General features: G+C 36.7%; 1 protein-coding gene across 3 annotated transcripts in view; it reads left to right on the forward strand.

Moving 5' to 3' along the window:
* The window catches only part of Rbcn-3A (rabconnectin-3 alpha), a 984,230-nt gene that overhangs the window by 941,350 nt on the left and 22,437 nt on the right, over positions 1 to 20,443 (forward strand). For all 3 annotated transcript variants that reach the window (XM_090406519.1, XM_090406521.1, XM_090406520.1), the window contains one exon: positions 7,402 to 7,491. In XM_090406519.1, coding sequence (XP_090262645.1) covers positions 7,402 to 7,491 — 90 coding nt within the window. The remainder of the gene's footprint in view (positions 1 to 7,401; positions 7,492 to 20,443) is intronic.

Genomic DNA, 20,443 nt, shown 5'->3' on the forward strand with positions numbered 1-20,443 from the left:
AAGCAATGGCAGACAGGCATAATAATACCAGTCTTCAAGAAGGGAGACCAAAAGGATTGCAGTAACTATCATGGTATCTCTCTGCTCAGCCTGCTTGGGAAAGTGTATGCTAGGTGCTTGGAAAGACGGTGCAGGAGCATAGTTGAGTCAAAGTTCCAGGAAGAACAATGTGGCTTTCATCCTGGTAGAAGCACAACTGACCAAATCTTCACTTTAAGGCAAGTCTTTGAAAAATCTTGAGAATATGCTAAGAATGTCTACACATGTTTTGTGGACTTGGAGAAGGCATATGACCGGGTTCCTCGGGATAAGCTTTGGCAAGTAGTACAGGAGTATGGAGTGGATGGCCAACTATTAGCTGCCATCAAGTCCCTGTATGAATGCCCAGAGTTTTATGTCAGGGTAAACAGCACAAAGTCTGAATCTTTCACAGTCTCCATTGGCCTCCACCAAGGGTGTGTTCTCTCACCCCTCCTTTTCATAATATTTATGGACTGGATTGATAGGCACAGCCGAGACAGTGAGTGTGTCAGAATTGGAAGATGTAACATTGGACGTCTGCTTTTTGCAGATGACCTAGTTCTGCTTAGCTTTTATACAGATGACCTCCAGCGGACCCTGGATAGGTTTGTAGCTGTTTGTGCAGACACCGGAATGAAGATCAGTGTGGCCAAAACTGAAACATTTGTGGTCTGAAGACAACCATCCCAGTGCACTCTACATATAAGTGGAGTCCCAATGAGGCAGGTGGAGAAGTTTAAATACCTTTGGTCCATATTCACGAATGATGGAAAATGGGACGTAGAGCTAGATACTCGAATTGGCTTGGCAAGCTCAATATTGTGGAAGCTTGGCCGTTTGGTAGTATTGAAGCGGGAGTTAAGCCAGAAGGCAAAGCTGGCTGTCTTCAATACAGTCTATGTCACCATCTTCACCTATGGTCATGAGAGTTGGGTAATGACCGAAGGAATGCGAACACAAATCCAAGCGGCTGAAATGAGGTTCCTTCGAGGGGTTGCTGGGCTGAGAAGACTCGACAGAGTCAAAAGCTCTGCAATTTGGGAAACCCTCAATACTCAACCGCTGCTTCTCTTTGTTGAGAGATCACCATTACATTGGTATGGGTACCTGGTCAGAATGCCATGAGAGGCTCCCTCAGCAGGCCCTCTTTGCCAAGCCAGAGGGTGGGAGGCCACATGGAAGGCCAAGGACTTGCTGGATAGATTATATCCAAAACCTTGGGTGGACACATTTGGGAATCCCACCAGAACACCTGAGCTTGGTGGCAGAGGATCGTGACCATTGGAAGTTCCTCTTGCAGCTGTTGCCCCTGCAACCCAATTAGGAAAGGTGGGCCTTGAAGATGTATGTATGTATGTATGATAAATTAATAATTATTCTATAAGAAATTTGCCTGAGTTTTCTTAGAGTACAAAAATAACTGCGTTCAGTAAATACAGAAGTAAAACGAAATTCAGTTTATTTTTTTGATTGTTCTCATTTTGCATATAAAATGTATGAATTCCATATAGCTACTTCCAAAAGATAGAAAAATACAGTAATACCTTGCATAGCATGGTTAATAATAAAAAAAATTCCATACTATGCAAAACTGCTTCATTTAAAACATTATTACAGTGTGGTTGTTATAATGTAATACGTTCCAGACAGACAAGTGCAGTCTTGGTGAAAAAAATATAAAAAATACTCATCACTTGTTTACTCCAAACTCATCAGAAATGTTAATTAATGCACAGAAAATTTTAAAAGGATTAAAATAAAACTTTTTTTTTTGCCTCGCCTCATGCATTGTTGCTGTAGCATTATCATATGACTTAATGGATATTTTTTTTTCTGATTGCATTGTTTAATCCATATCATTAAAAGACATCCCATGTTATCCATTGCATACTTCTGTATTTAATGATCACTTCTGTCATATAAGATGCTGTGGCTTTTCCATAATTTTTTTAAAATTTTTATCATCTTTCTTCTTAATTAGCACTGATACTGATGACTTGTGCTTTCCTTTGTCACATTCTATTTTAGCATATAATGATCTTTCTTTGTGAAGCTTTATAAATTTTAAGTTATTCTTCTAATGTTAACCATTTTCATTTATGTTTCATAATACTAAAGTGTATCGATACAGCTGTTACTGCTGTATGCTTAAAACAATACCCATGTAGTGTCCATGCTATGCATACCATATTATTAAATAATAATAATAATAATACAGTACTGTGTAATTTTATAAAATTGTGTAATTTTTCTAAGTTTGTAATTTTATAAATTATAAACCATGCTATAGTGAAACCCATGCGGTCCAAAACCATGCTATGCAATTATTGCTGTATTTTCTTGTAATTAGAAATTATAATGACTGCTATATGGAGAATGATAATAGCTCTGTTCTTACATTGGCATTCTTTCATTTGAGATGAATAAACTGTTGATAGTAGAGTTGCAAAGCATTTATCTTTTACTTTTCATTTCAGATCACAAGAAAATAACCATAACCTCCAACTCTCTCTATCAGAAAACAAAAATATTTAATACCTTCAAGCCTATATTCCACTCACACAACATGCTATCCATGCACCAGTAACAATCTAAATTCGATCTTAAACCATGCCCAAGATGCAAAATAAATGAACTGGAACAACCATAGGAATACCTTAGTTTAAATTCTTAAAATTAAGAATTTTAAGTAAACTTGGGGAAATTGTTTTTATGGTCTTATGAGTATACTCAAATATATACAACCAAATTTGTAAGTAGTTAAACAACGTTGGGCCTTAAAAGAAATCTCCCACTTTTTCATCAGAAATTATTGATCTGATCAAACCTTTGAGGTCCAAGAGGAATACTACAAGGTTCATGTATATGCCTGAAGTGGCATGCACATACACTCATGTTCATAAAAACCCCATCACCTGCTGTAATAACCATTTTTTTTTGGTAATTAAATTTGAATGCCTATTTAAAAAGAGAGAATAACACAATAATTGTCACAAATAATGAAGAAGGTAATATAACATTTTTATTTTTGATTAATATTTGACCCCTTTTAGTGCAAGATGTGACATAACGAGGAAATGAAAACAAACTTGACAATTTGCAAATATTTCAAAATGAATGGATGGTGATATTTTCACTGGAAAAACAAATACCAGTATCAAAATTTAGTTCAGCTACACAGTTTTACTAACATTCAAAGCTAAAAATGCACTTTCTGCCGTTTAGTACTTCGTGGGACCCCCTGCCTTTATTACAACTTGGCATTGGTGAAACAAATTTCCTGATGGATGCAACTGGATAACATGGGATGTCAATTCATGGTTTCATACTCTTATAATGGCTTCTTGGAGTGTTTTTGGCTTCTTCTTGTGTATTTCAGTCTCCATTTGGTAACACAAATTCTCAATGGGTTGAGATCTAGGCTGTTTCCCAACCATGGTAGTCACTGAATTGAGTGTTCATTGAACAACTTATTATACACAGCTTCTTCTTCAATTTGCAACATAAAGTAAAGCTTTTTTTTTTAAGTACTAAACTCAATTCGTATGGTACATGTTAGAGTTATAATAGCATTACTTACACTTTTTACCCTATGACATCCTGAAAGATACAGTTCATCGTTACGGTAAAGTGGTCTCTAATAGTAGGCAGCAATTTTTCTTCTTCTAAAATTTTCTTGTACACTTGTGCATTCACTAAAACTTTTGCGAAATGCAAGTGACCAACACCATGATACAACATGCAGCCCCAGGTCATCTGACTTGGTGAGAATTTGACTGTTGACACTAGACAATCATGGTTGAATTTTTCCCCTAATCTCCTTCGAACTGTCTGTCTGCTGTCAGTGTCCTGCAGGCTACATTTTTTCTAGTCTGAAAAAAATTACTCATTTCCACTGATCAGTGGTTCATTTGGCATGTTCTCTGCACAGATTTAACCAAGTCAATCTCAATTTTTTGGTTAACAAGGACTTTTTTTTAGGACACCTGGCTATCAGTCCCTGTCAAATGATTCTTCTCCTGACAGTTACAGAGCTTGCCACAACTCCCATTTGTTCTTCCCAGTCCTGTTTCATATCTCTGGATGACACACGGTGATTTTTGAGGCATCCTTACCAATAGATTGACTACATACAGGACACCCTTTTAGCTATTTCACAAGAGGAATAGCCTTCTCTATTCAAAGCATGAATTACACTTTTTCTGTCTGTGAGGTGTTAACTGCATGTAACTAGCCATAGCGATTTTAGTACGAAAATGTGAAAACTAGCCCTTGCTGTCTATTTATAGCATAAAAAAATTCTGACACAATAGCAGCAACTATTACAATATACAGAAACCCTTGGAAATGACAGCTGATGCAATACAATGAAATATTTAATGATAAACCGATGAAAATGACCATTTAACTACTAAAAACTATATTTATGTAAGGTGATGTGGTTTTTATGAACATGAACAAGCATGTGTGTGTGTATGTAGAAAACTGGGGGATAGCATGGGGATATGCAGTTTTTGGTAAATGAAGAAGAGGAACTTTTCCTGAATCATCCATTTATTAGATATTAGAATATTAGAAATGAAAAGTTCATCCAGCAGGTTTGCCTTGTCTTCGGTGGCCTTAACGAGTGACTAAAAGGCTCAACTTCCCTTTGAACAGAAGATAAGTTTGCAGCATTTCACCTTTTCAAAGTCTGGTTTGTGTATGTTTTCATGTTTTTTTTTACAGTTGTTGTGAGCCATGGTATAGGCTGAGTGTGTTACTAGAGTTTTGCTCTTGAGCTACTCATGGTGTGCTGAATTTTTGACTGTATTGGCACACTTGTTGGGGAATCAAGGTTTGGATAGTGGTTAGGAATTTCTGGTGAATTGATGAATGAAAAGCTTCATTCCATCAAGGATTATTTCAGTTTCTGTTATTTGGCCTGAGTAGGTGTTTGGATATGGAGAATGAAAGCAGTAGTCAAGCCATGGAAGGGAAAAGAAATAGTCATAAAGTCATTCCATTTAGAATCCTTTCATTTCCAAAGGACACAACTGAGAACTGTTGGGTGAAATTTGGCTAACCAAGCAGAAGAATTAAAAAATAAGTGCACATAGTTCTTACAGCATAGCAAATCAGGTCTCTTTGACCACAACCTGCAGTCAGACCAATGAACTGATTGAGATGGCACTACCCATGTCCTTTATAAAACCAAGGTGCTTCTTATTATTATCTCTCTTCCTGTTACACCACAATTCATCATCTACACACTGTACATTGGTTAACTCATCTACTGAAATGCCCATATATGATTCCTCTTGTTATGATGGGAATCAAAACTTGGTTTTCTAGTCAACAGGTAAAAAAGTTCCATCATTCTTCCAACTGTGGTATATGGGAGACATTTCAAAGAAGCAGGTATCACCACTCAAACCTTAATAAAAATGTCTAAAACTATTAAAGATTTCAACTTGTGAAAATGAAAAGCTTCTGCAACTGGATACAGAGTTTACATTCCAGCATCTAGGACTCAAGCATCACATTCAAGCAATATTAAACAAGTTTTCTTACTACTCTGAACTAGTATTAAGTTACTCAATCTTAATCAAGGAATCATTAATTAAATGCTATCATTATATGGAGTGCCTGTGTAGTCTGTAGAAATAGCATTTTATTCCGTAGTATTAGGCTGTCATTAAAAAGACCATTATGAGTTCCATTCCTGTTATCAACTAGAGCAGTGATGGCAAACCTATGATGCCCGTGTCAGCAGTGACACACTTGAGGGTTTCAGGTAACACACCTTGGATGTTGAAAAATATTGGTATTCTGATGAAAAAACTGTGATAAATCGTGTAAGATCGCTCTCAGTTAAGGCAAAGGTAGGTTGTTCATTGAAAGATCTTTCTACCATAGTCAGCAAGAGAAAAGTCATTAAATGTAATGTAAGTTTGTAATTTCAGTTTATTAAATTAATTGTATAATATGAATTCATAGATTTTATATCAATGTCCTATTAAATAAATAGCCTAATATGATATGTATAAGTCACCATCTATGATTATGTAGTTAATTTTATAATGCATGTATGCAAGTGGCACATCAACAACGTCAATATTTAAAAAAAAAAAAAAGTTTGACACACCTCTAACCAGCATCTAGAACAGTGGTCGCCAAAGTGGTCGATATCGACCCCCAGGGGTCAACATAACATTGTTAGGGGTCGATAGAAAAATATAAGACATCATTGTACGGGTAATATTTAATTCGATTAACTTGGATTATCTCCATCCTGAATGACAACGCAATTAATAAAGAGTGAATTGTGGGAACAGTGACATGAATAGGACCTATAAAATGGAGCAAGGTCATGAAAATAGTTAAGGAGGCCAATCAAGTAGGCCAAAATGACTTATTTACCAATAAACTGATGTCGATGGTTCCCGCCCGGCTGGTGCGGCAGGAGCGACATTGCAACACGCGCGGTTGCTTATTTACTTATACTTACACGTATTCGATCCCAGTCTCATTTTTGCGCATTGACATACAAGTGAGCATTAATGTTCTAAAATTCATCAACATAAATATTGCGTAATAGTAAAATAAAGGGGGTCGATAAAAAGTCGAGAAACTCTTGAAGGGGCCGACAGTCAAAAAAGTTTGCCGACCCCTGATCTAGAATCAGACTCAAGAAAATTGACCATAGAACTTGCACTATTTCAGAGAGTGATATATAATGTTATGGTTAGTAGTGATGAGATGGAAGGTCATCTATTGCATTCAATTCCCATGTGCCTCTGAAATTATTGATAGCATTGGGCCAGTTATCAGCAATGGCAAAGGGTGGAGTTGGCTGCCTACCAGTCTTCAAAAAGGTTAAAGGCTAAAACAGCCTCACCACCCTCTTAAAAGATGTTAGAGGAATAAAAGATGCAGGAGGATTTTTTATCAATATTTCATAACTAACTGTTTAACTGTGTCATGTTTAATTATGATTTCATTTAACAAAATAATTAAAATATATAATTCATATATAATTTTAAGTGATTCAGTAAATTATAAGATTTAAGCTGTTCTGTTTCATTTCTTATTTAGTATTCAAACGTATTGAATTTTTTCACTACAAGGAATCATTCCTCACAAACAGCATAAAAATGTATTTGATCTATATCTTTAGTAAACCACTTATATATTTAGTTGGTACTTTACTTGAATTCACTACTAGCATCCTTCTGAGATTGTCCCTGTCATGAGTAAAGAAACATACAGGTAAGTGTTTAATCCTTAAAAATCAATTTTAATAATGATATGCTGTTATTATAAGATCTCTCTTCTCAGATATGAAAACTGTGCATAATTGCAATATATTAATAACACAAAATTTCTCTTCACGTCTAGCTTTTATATGTCATGAGCATGGTAGTTCAGCAATTGTTTATGGTATGCAAAATCAGGTCCTTATTACAGCTGGTAAAAGAGGTGATATTTGTATCCTTAAATTATTTAAAGCTTTTATATTATTGTGCTTTTTGTAGTTAAAAATGATTGTACATGGTAAATTATTCTTTATCGTATCATTTGTTTATAAATAATTTTTATGTGGCTTCATATATTTATTTAATGATGTAAATGATTGCACAGTATTCATAATTACTTGGGTATCTTTCCCATAGCCAGACTCTCATTGAAAATCCAGGTCAGTGGAGCTGTCAGTTCTTTAGCACGATCTCTCAAAACACATTAAATCTCATCTATTCCCATTGCTTTATTGACATCCAGAGTATATAGTATTTGAAACACACTCTCCTCATGCACTTCAAAATTTTGAACCTTCTCCATCCCTCTAGTAATAAAACTTACATTTTCAGGATGAAATTCCCAAATGAAGTAATCATTAAACAATTGTAGTATGTCTTCTGTATCAGACACTATGATAGTTTTAAATGATTTCATTATAACCAGCATAATTGTTGATAGATTAAAATAGGACTGTAGCTTTAATGGTGGTTTTTTTTTCCACCAATGGTCAGGCTAGTAGAGTTGCATTATGTAACTTGTGTGTGTGTGTGTGTGTGTGTGTGTGTGTGTGTGTGTGTGTGTGTGTGTGTGTGTGTGTGTGTGTGTGTGTGTGTGTGTGTGCGCGCGTGCGTGCGTGCGTGCGTGCGTGCGTGTGCTCCAGATTATGACCTTACTATGAAGAACAAAATGTCGATTAATTATCTTGGCTTATATTAAAATCAAAGTTATTAGTTTAACAAATAGTCTTGTTTCTAGTAAATATAAATCTCGAGTAGTGTATAATTTTATCTTAATGAACTGCTGATCACCATATAACAATGAAAGAAATTACTTTCTATTTCAAATTATCTGTATATCTGTCATAATAGTATCATCAATAAAACATTTATTATTTATTTCTTGTATATTTTCTCTCTCTCTATGTGAAAATATGTTTATGTTGAAACATGGTGTTAATAATCACTAGTCAAGGTATAGTCCTGCCTTTTCTTTAGATTGTCACAGAAGTACATTTCTGTGTGTTTCTGATTTCCTTCTTACTTTTTTTGTAGGTTTCCTACAAGAAATGGCATTTCTTTTTTCTTTATCCACTACCCTTGTACCCGAAACAATTCTGCTACTTTACTATTCTCTCCCTCATCTTCACTGTAATCATATGCACAAATAAATGCATTTTCCAATTTTCTGTTGTGAAATTTTTCCACATCACTGCTTGAAACTGCCTCCCATTCATGAAGTATATCTTCAAGTTTAATATTGAATACTCTAATTTCCATTTTTTATTTCCTAATCAATTTTTTTAAATAAATAATATAGTAGTTATCATTTAGAATTGTGTCACTGTTTTAACCTTCTTTGCTGTAACACCAGTTATGTTATTATTTTTATTATCATCAGACCTCCATGAGGTCAGTCTCTCTGTCGCTCAAGCATGCAGCACAACAAACTGTGCACCCACCATCTTTTTATACATCTAAGCACTTATCACACTCTCAGGCAGTGCATTCCAGTCATTCACCACTTCTATGCATAAAACTTGCTTCTCTCTCCCCTCTTCCTCCTCCTCCTATTCACTAAACTCTACAAATTGCATTTTCTCAACTTTTCTTCATAATCAACATTCCAGACACCACAAACGATACTAATAAATCACCTCTGGACTATTTCCAATATCTCTTCATGTTTTTGAAAAGCATCAGGTCAAATTTGTACACAGGTTCATATGTTGCCTGATCGAGGCTTATAAAATGGAACAAAAATCTCCTTCCTTCTATATGTCAGTGTCATTTGCATCATTACCAGAATATATTGTGCTTTCATCACAATTTTAGCAGTGTCTCCTAAATTTTAATACCTTATCGAACCTCACCTCCAGATCTATTTCCTCTACCTTCCCCAAGATACTCCCCCCCCCCACCAATTGTATACTCTGCATTCCATCTTTGTTTGGAATTTTAAAACCTTACACTTTGCAATATTGAACAGACCACTCCTTCACTTACCCATTCACACAATCTATTCAGGTCCTCTTTGTAAAGCCACATCATCTGCATGATGCAAAGTTGGAAAGAACTAATAGCTCTTTCCAACTTTGCATCATCTGCAAACAACTGCATGTTCCCATTCAAATCTCTCCCAGTATCATTAACATACAAGTTAACTAGTAGTTTCCTCTTCCAGGATCTTACACAATTTGCTGATACCTATTAGACAGATGGTTCTCCATTCCAGCACTCTATTATCCAATCCTATTCATTTCAATTTAATTACCAAATACTCTGTTTCCATGGTAATTCTGTAAATTCCTCTGCTAGATCTATCTCTTTTCCATTGCTACTTCATAAATTAATGGTGCCTATCTTCTCTGCATTTGTGTAAAACATTTTACCTAACAGAATGAACTTGTTATCATAAATTGCATATTTATAATAACAAATTTCAGTTGCCATGAAATCCTTTAGATAACCAAGAAAATAAAGTTTGAGATTTCTTGGTTCTTTATTGCTGGCAAATTGCAGTCTCTTCAGAAGTATTCTATGAAATATTAGATTAGGCTTAGCATTCAACTACCGTATCCATGGAAAAAATCTTTCATAATTATCTCATATCCCAGGTATAGATATGTCATCACCTTGAAATTAGTTCTCTTAATATAACATGAAATGTTACTTCTACTGCTGATTTGGGCTCATTTATAATTTATGCAATTCTTTGCAAAAGGGTCATTTGCCAATAATAATTCAACAACTGATCAGTGTATTGTTAAAGATCTTTTTTTGTATATATTAAACAAAAATAAAATTTATCTCCAGATTAACTTTTCATTTATATGTATAAAAATCAAAAAATAACTAAAATAGCCATAGTTCATCTCTGTATTTAGACATTAAATATAATCAACCCTTGATTTATGTCATTTTCCTGACCTCCATGCAGTCACAAGACTCATTATGGGAGGTCAACACAAAGTCTATCCTACCACTTCTTAAACTCAACCACAATTTACACATTTGCCACCCTCTCAGCTAATGCATTCCATGCTCCTACCACTCTCCATGCAAAAACATTACTTCTTGAACTTTTACTTACCACTTTTAAAATTTCCAGGAATAGCCCCTTGTTCTTGCTCCTTTCCCTCATTCTACCATATGAAAATTCTACTCAGTGTTACTACAATAATAACCCTTCAATGTCTTGATCATATTACCCCCCCCCCACCCCACCCATTTGCCTTCTATCTATCAAACTCTGCAATCTGCATGTTCACAGTCTATTCTCATAATCAGTATTGTACAGTCCTGATATATATATATCATTTTTATCTGTCCCTGCACCTTCTCCAAGGTTATTTCATCCACTTCGAATCCTGGTGACCAGATCTGAGCACAGAAATCCAAATGTGGTCTGATTAAAGCTTTATACAATGGGACAGCACATTTTTATCTGTTGTGGTGAATGTTCCCCTCAACAATGCCACAATTATCTGAGATGTCTTCACAACCTTTGCAATATGTTCCTGGAACTTTAAATCTCTAGCCACAATCATCCCAAGATCCCTTGCTTCCTCCACTTCTTCCAGTATAACTCCACTAAGTTGAGCATGAAACATCCCTTGTGTGAATCCCAAATTTTAAAACCTTGCATTTAGTTGCATTAAATTTATATCCCCATGCCTCTGCCCACCTTCCAGCTTATTGAAATCCTCTTGAAAAGCAAAAACATCATTTATTGAAATCCTCTTGAAGAACGAAAACATCAGCACTATTACTAATTCTCCCAAGCTTCACATCATCTGCAAACAGCTGAACATCTTCTTGTAGCTCTCTGACAATATCACTGACATAAAGATTGAACAGCAATGGTCCCAGGACTGAACACTGTGGAACTCCACTTGTAACCTTCCTACTCCCTGATACTGCTACCAATATACAACTCTCTCTGATATTTATCAGATAGAATCACCAATTCAATCCATTAAGCTGATATCCAAACCCATATGATGCAACTTAAAAATGAACTTGTCATGTAGCACCCTGTCATATACCTTGGAAAAATCCAAAAGAAATGACAGTGCATGTCTTAACTTCATCCACAGCTCTTGTTACTCTGTTGTGAATAGTAACCAGATTACTAAAACAACAGCATCCTTTAACAAATCCATGCTGGCCTGCATAAATAATATTACCCTCATCTGCCTAATTCTGTATATGAGTTCTTACCAATTTCTCCAAAATCCTAACTATAGAAGAAATACAAACAAGCTTGTAGTTTGATACTTCCATTCTATCACTACCCTTATGCAATGGTACTATCGTACACTCCTTTCACTCTCCATGAACCTGCCCCCATTGCAAGACTTTCATTAAACAGCCAAGTTAATCGCACATTCCCTTAAAACACATGGTGAAATTCCATCTAGTCTGAATGCCTTATTGACATTAGCATGCTTAGTATTCAGAATACATCCTCTTCATTCACTAACACTTCATCACTCATTATCCTGCTAGGAATAAAGCCTTTAGTACCAGGATGAAACACTCTAATAAAGTGATTATTAAATAGCTAAACTATGTCATCTACTTTGGTCACCTGAGTCCCATCTTCATCCAGCAAAGTAATCAGTCCATTATTCTTTTTACTCCTACTTACCACATAGTGAAAAAACTCCTTGGGATTCTCCTTGGATTGTAGAGCCAGTCTCCTCTCATATTCTAATTTTTCTCTCCTTACAATACTAGTCACTTTCCTCACATTCACCTTATATTCCTCATGCAACTGTTCTCCACCTCTCTCTCTCTTTATATGCTTTCCATAATCTCTTTTTCTTCTGCAATTCTCTTTTATTACTTTTGTCATCTATTTGAGTCCAAATTACTATCTTCTTCTACACTAAAGTACACAATGTGTCACTGCTGTTCAGTTTTTTTCTTAAGTATCTCTCATGCACTAATGATCCCTCTTCCTTAAAATTCTTTCATCCATCATACTGCTGCAAGCTGGTTTCTAAATCTATGATAGAAATTATGTGAAAAATTATGTGAAATTATAATTTCACATAATTTTTCACATATCTGTTCATCTGTCTCCACATGTCTGTTCATCCTCAAAGTCAGGACTGTATGGTCACTCACCGATGGGGGCAAGTATATCATCTCAGTCACAGTCAGATCCTCTGATACTATGACCAAATCCAAAACTTGATCCTCATATTCCCTCCACCACATGCTGCCTAAGACAGTTGTTCCTGAAGAAATCCAAAAATTCAGTTCCCTTGTTTCTGCATGCTGTTTCCTCTGCTTAGTTTATATCACTACAGTTGAAGGTCCCCAAAACAGTGAAAAGAGATAGCTTGCTTTTCACTTGCAAAACTAATTTACCTAAACATTTCTTGCTTATCACAATCTGTATTTCCTGGTCTGTAGCAACATTCCACTAAATATCATGTCTTATAAACATCTGTCTCCACCATACACTCTCAAAGCCATTGGTGTTATTTCCAGTGAGATTCTCCACCCTGAGAGTGTACAGTTCATCTCTTATCATGAGTAACACTCCATCACCATATTTACATTCCCTATCCTGTCGAAACATGCCATACTCTTCAATTTCTATACCTGTTAGAACATCCTCCTCAGTTAACCAAGTTTCAGTGATATGAACAACCTTTGGAGAGACTAAGTCATTCAGTACACAAACTCAGTCCCTCTATTATTATTATCATCATTATCCTAAGACCCCATGGAGTCACAGACTCATCTAGTAGGTCCCTTTTATCATCAGTCCCTTTATCATCATCATCATCCTAAGACCCCATGGAGTCACAGACTCATCTAGTAGGTCCCTTTTATCATATACATTATACCATGCCTTAAACACATTCAAATTCTCTGCAGGCATCACGCTCTCAGGCAATGCATTCCAATCATTCACAACTCCATGCAAAAAAACCTCCTCATACCCTCCTTATACAGCTTCCAGGGATGACCTTGTTCTCTCCCAGTCTCCAATCATTTTATGAAAAACATCTTCAATATTATTCTAATAACAACCTCTTACTAACTTGTACATCTCTATCATATCACCCCACTTCCTCCTATCCACTGGACTGCAAATTATTTTGTCTCAACCCTTCTTCATATTCAACATTCTAGAGATGTGAAACTATTTTGATCAATTGCCTCTGAACTCTCTCCAACATCTTTTCATCCTCTTGAAAACCAGGCAACTAAATCTGTGTGTGCGCCATATGTTGCCTAATCAGAGCCTTATATAACAGAACCAGAATCTCTTTACTTCTACAAATCAATGTCCTTGGCATCATTGCCAGAATTTATTGTGTTGTCCTCACAATTTTGGCACTTTGTCTTCTAAATTTCAGATCATTTCCATGATCACTCCAAGATCTCTTTCCTCCACGTTGAACAATATATCCCCACTAAGAATAAATTCTGCATCCCATCTTTGTTTTCCAAATTTTAAAACCTTACATTTTGCAAAATATGAGGCTAATCTTCTTGAATGGCAGTCAGTCCCAATTTAGCCGACCAAATTGTATTCTTATTGGTTAAACCAAAATAAAAAATGATGGTATGACATTACAAAATTCCATGCCAGCTGGGACGGTGCCCTGTAAAACAAGGTGCCTGTTGTTTTCGCCAGGGAACCAGGGTGAACAGCGAAAAGTCAGCTACTGGAACAAATCTGAAAACAAACCCCAACTCAACATCACCAGAGATAAAGATCGGTACTATCAACATAAGAAGCCTGAATGGCAAAGAAATGGAGCTAGCTGAGGAATTAGATAAGAACCAGATCGACATAATAGGGGTGACTGAAACAAAAAAGACAAAAACTGGTGAGATCTTTCTGAGCAATAAATACAAAATGTTATATTCAGGAAATGACAATCAAGGAAAAGAAGGAGTAGCCATAGTATTCAACACAAAATACAAAGTTAATCTTCTTGAATGGCAGGCAGTCTCAAGTAGAGTAATGTGGGCAAATATGAGAATGAGAAACTAGACAATGAGACTTATTTGTGCCTATGGTCCCACAGAAGGTTCTACTAAGGTAGAAGTGGGGGAATTTTTTGAGGCTTTAGAAAAAGCAACTGACACAATGAAAAAGGAAAAGTTGGTCCTTGTTGGGGTCTAAATAGCAGAGTAGGAATGATTGTGAGACATACAAAAATATTTGGGAAAAATTTGGAGAAAAGAGCAAAGCTAATAATAATGGCAAATATCTGTTGGATTTCTGCTCAGGACATGGACTGGTTATTACTAACACCATGTTCCAACATAAAAATGTGCACAAATTCACATGGAGAGAAGAGGCAAGGAATAAGAAAAGTCTCATTGACTATGTTATTGTTCATAGTGATGTTTTCTCCCTGGTGCAGGACACCAGAGTGTACAGAGGATTTGAAATTGGAAGTGATCACTATTTAGTGTTGAGCAGGATAAAATTGAATTTCATATTGAAAAGAATAACATGCAAGAAAGTTTTAAAGCGAATGAAAGTTCGCAGCTTTCAGATGTGAACTGTAGACTAAAATACACAAAGATTATTGAAGAAAAAATGAAAGAGTTTGAGAACAGGAATCAAACCTTGGAGATTCAGTGACAAACTCTGAAGAAAACATTGATTGATTCTGCCAGAGAGGCATGTGGTGAGGTTGTCTGCAAGGATAAAAAAATCAGAACTCCCTAGTGGACACAGGAAGCTAAAGAGTCAGTGAAGGAAAAGAAGAAAGCATATCAAAAGTTCCTGTCAAATAAGTCAGCTTGTGCTCTTAGAGAATACAGAGACAAATGCAAGAATGCTAAACCTGTGTAAAACTAGCTAAACAAAAGTCATAGGAGGACTTTGGCAAGAATATAGAAAATAAATATCAAGGAGGTGGCAAAATATTCTGGAAGTTGTTGAAGAAGCTTAGGAATGGAGGAAAGAGTGCCGTGAAAGGAGTTAGAGATGATAAATTTGACATGACAATGGGAGAAAAAGATATCCTTGAAGTATGGAGTAATCTTTGAAAAACTACTAAATGAAACAAGCAGTGATGACAGCACAGTGGTAAAAAACACTCTACAGGCATACAGTCAGGAACACATATCCATACTTGAAATAGAAAAAGTCATCAAAGGCTCGAAATGTGGAAAGGCAGCAGGAGGAGTAGATGATATTCGACCAGAAATGCTGAAGTATGGTGGTATAAGAGTCTTACAGTGGCTGCACTGCATAGTTCAGAAAGCCTGGACAGAGGGACGAATTCCCGATGATTGGAGCAGAGCTCTCATAGTACTGATATATAAAAAGGGAAATAAAACTGAATGTGAGAATTACAGAGGTATTTCCCTACTGAGTGTTCCTGGCAAGATCTATGCAAGTATACTTGAGAAACGGTTGAGAAGAATTGTGGAAGAAAAGCTTGGTGAAGAACAAGCTGGATTCAGGCCAAATAGAGGCTGTCAGGATCAGATCTTCACTTTACGACAAATGGTCGAGAAAGCATGGGAATATAACAGAGATCTGTATTTAAGTTTTGTTGATTTGGAAAAGGCATATGACAAGGTGCCAAGAGAGAAGCTATTCAATATTCTGCAGTTATATGGTGTCAATGGGGCATTATATTAAGCAATACTTAGTCTTTATTTGAGTTGTAAGTCAGCAGTTAGAATTGAAGGAAGTACGGGATGATGGTTTAATGTTCAATCTGGTGTGAGACAAGGATGTACATTATCCCCTCTGTTATTCATTATCTATATGGATCACATTATGAAGGAAAGTGGTATTAAACATGATATTGTTTAATACCACTTTCCTTCATAATGTGAAGATGTTAATGTTAGCTCTTTGCTTTATGCAGATGATGTTATACTTCTAAATAAATCCACTACAAGTCTTACAAGATTCTCTGACTAAATTGAATAGCTGTTGTAATAGATATGGTATGAAGGTCAGCAATAAAAAGACAATGAAAATGGGCAGAATCATTGAAAATGTCAACTGTGTTGTGAATGGAGAACCTGTGGAATAAGTAAAACATTTCAGCTACTTAGGCACGATTTTTACTGAAGATGGTAAATAAAATATAGAAATAGACAACAGAATCAGCAAAGCTGGTATGGTAAGAAGTCAATTGGATAACTTCATATGGCATAAGAGAGAAATTAGTCAGAACACTAAATTAGCTATATACAAGACAGTGTTCAAACCAATTTTAACTTATGGATCTGAGAGCTGGGTCAGAAGGAAAACACTTGACCAAAGACTAGAGACCGCAGATATGAGAGTCCTGAGAAAGATTATAGGCGGGAGCAGATGGCATCAATGGCAATATCATATTAAAAACGAGGATATTAGGAAAGAATTTGACATTGTCAACATCCAGGAATGTTAGCAGAGCTAATCTCAGGTGGTATGGTCACTTAAACAGAATGGGCGAAGAAAGATTAGCAAAACAAGTGTTCTCTGCCCGGTTGGCAGGAAAACGACCCAGAGAAAGACCAAGATATAGGTGGATTGATATGGTACAAAGTGCCTTAGACGATAGAAATATAAGATCTGATAATGTTGGAGTCTTGATAAGTAACAGACTGATTTGGAGGAAAATTGTAGATAGGAAGTTAGTAAAGATGTAATTTTTTTCATGTAGTACTATCAAATCCTATCAATTCCTACATGGCAGGAATTTGATGATGATGATCATCATCATCATTTTGCAAGACTGAACTGGCATCCCCGCTCTTGTTCCCATTCACTCAGTCCATTCAAATCTTCTTGTAAGGCCACAACATCTGCTCTACTCCTCATAGTTCATCCCAATTTTGCATCATCTGCAAACAGCTGTATATCCACATTGAAATATTTTCCAATATTATTAACATATAGATTAAAGCAATTGCCCTAAAACAGACCCCAGAGACACACCACTAGTGACTTTCCTCTTCTGGGATATTGCTCCCCATACACAACTTGTTAATACCTATGAGACAGCAATCTCCAATCCAATGGACTAGTCTAAAATATAACCCCATCAGCTCTAGTTTGACTATCTACTTATCATACAGTAATCTATCAAAAGCCATTGTAAAGTCAAGTATACTACTCCCATGTCCGATGCTGCTATCATATTATTGTAATAAGTGAGTACTAAAACATGACCTCCCTTTTGCTGCCATCAAAGATAATACCATTGTTGTGAACCCAATTCTGGATCCTGATTTTCATCAGTCTTTCCAACACTTTAACCACAACACCTGATACACAGATTGGCCTATAATTTGATGCTTGAATTCTGTCACCTCCTTTATAAAGTGGTACAATCTTGCCTTCCTTCCACTCCTTTGGAACTTGAACCAATGTAAGTCTTATATTAAACAAATATGGCAAGGCAGATGTCAAATCCCTGGCACATTCCTACCAAATATACATGGTGATATATCATCAAGTCCCACAGCCTTATTAATATCAAGTTTGCTTAATTCCCCATATACCTCTTCCTTACTCACAGTTTTAGTAGCAAGGCTTATACGTTGGTCATACATAACTGGTAATTAGTTTACGGAATTAACAACACATAATTAAAGTTAGCTTTAATTGATATACTTTATATGCGTTGTTAATTCCGTAAACTAATTACCAGTTATGTATGACCAACATATAAGCCTTGCTACTAGAATTTTGATCATCCACAGAGATTCTATCGCACGAAAGGCCCGTCAATACAGCAAAATGAGGTTGAAGATATCCAGACAACTAAATCGTCTGACGTTCCTAAAACGCTGCCGGGATAACAAGGTAATCCCTAATTGTGTTAAATTGAAGCACCGTTTTACTTCACAGAAAGCTCGGCGCATTTATAATCACACTAGCTTCGCCCTGTTAAGAGAACAAATTACCACGACGCATGTTCTCCTTGCCGACGTAAACAAAACCATACAGGCGCTAGAGGAAGAGCTTTTGAATACACTTGGCCATGATCTTTGGGCGATACTTTATGACGTCTCATGCGCATCGGCAAGAAAAGAGTTCGAAAAAATACGAAGTCGGCACTTGAAAAAATACGAAAACCTGACAAAGAATTCTACTTCCTTACCACAGCCACCACTCAACACAGTAGTCAACCTCTCGTCTGTAGTTTTAAAACCTGAGGCACTCACTGCACTTGCACGTGGTCACAATTTCGCCCTGGTTCCTAAAAGAATACCTGCTGAAGAAATCATGATCCAAATAGAATGTAGGATTCGCAACCTGCCTAACCATATCGCCAACAACGTCAGACTGGATGTAGTCAGTGTTTTCACTAAAGCCAAACCTCCAAAAACCAACTTATCCAAAGACGAATATGCAGCCCTACAAGAAATGAAGAATAACAAAAAAATAGTAATCACCAAAGCAGATAAGGAAACGCCACTGTGGTGCTAAATTAAAAGGACTACAAAGGTAAGCTTAATGCTTTAGTACTAGACCGTACTACTTACCTCCCTATTGAATATAATCCTACCAGCTCTCAGATTAGAACTCTCCACTGACTACTTAAGAAAGTCACTTCTTGACCAGCGGAAGTCACTAACAAACTAAAACCTTATAACTGTAGACCCCCCCCTGATTATATGGACTCCCAAAAATACATAAACAAAATGTGCCATTACGTCCCATAGTGGATGGCATTGATTCCCCCACATATAAATTAACCAAACATTTAGCCAAAACGCTCACACACTATACTGGTATACTGGCAACACACCATCACACATAAAAAAAACTCAGCCCACTTTAAAGCCAGTGTAGAAAACCTCACACTCCAACACGCTGACATAATGGTCAGTTTTGACGTCTCCTCCCTATTCACTAATGTCCTACTCAAAGAAACCCTAGAGCTCATCCAAGCCAAGTTTCCTCCCGATATCTCAGTCCTATTTCAGTTCACAATGAACTCAGGCTATTTCGTTTGGCAAGGAAAGTTCTACAAACAGATAGAGGGAACAGCCATGGGTTCACCACTTTCCTCACACTTGGCCAATTTCTTTATGGAGACCTTTGAAGAGAAAGCCTTAAACTCCATCCCACAAAAACCCACTATTTGGCTTCGTTACGTGGATGATGTGTTCGCTATTTGGCCACATGGCTCAGACTCACTCCACTCCTTCCTAACACACTTAAACAACCAACACCCTAGAGTCCAGTTCACCTTAGAAAAAGAGGAAAAAAACACCCTCCCCTTCCTAGACACTTTAATCACCCGCCAGCTTGATGGATCTTTGGTTTTCTCTGTTTACAGAAAACCCACCCACACTGGCAGATACATTCACCAGCAATTCCCCCCCCCCTCACAACAATATGGGGTGATAAAAACACTATATAACAGGGCAAAATTAATCTGCTCAGATGACAAGGCCCTGACTATGGAACTAAACCACATCCTCAACACTTTCTTAGCCAATGGCTATAACCCCAAAAAAATCCAAAAAATACTAAAACCTGTATACCACAACCCCCCTCCCCCCTCCACAATAAAGACTACACCAAGTCTATCACTATCCCCTACATCCAGGGCACCTCTGAAAAAATAACTAATATCCTCAAAAAATATGACCTTACTTCCTGTTACAGACCATATAAAAAGTTGGCATCCCTTATCCGCTCTACCAAAGACCAACCACTTCCCCTAGACCTACCTGGTGTATACCAGGTCCCTTGCAGCTGCAAATTGTCCTACTTTGGCCAAACAGGCAGAACAACAAATATCAGGATTTCAGAACACCAAGACTACATCCGGTTTCACCAGTACAGCCGCTCTGGGTTGGCAGACCATGCCTTAGATACCCACCATAAAATTCGTTGGAAGAAAACAAAAATAATCCATCGAAGCAAGTTTAAATACGAAAGATTATTCAAAGAATCTTCAGCAGCTCTAAAA

Source organism: Typopeltis vanoorti, chromosome 16, assembly GCF_054136105.1.
Source record: "Typopeltis vanoorti isolate ZY-2024b chromosome 16, IOZ_Tvanoo_1.0, whole genome shotgun sequence".
NCBI classification, from domain to species: domain Eukaryota; kingdom Metazoa; phylum Arthropoda; class Arachnida; order Uropygi; family Thelyphonidae; genus Typopeltis; species Typopeltis vanoorti.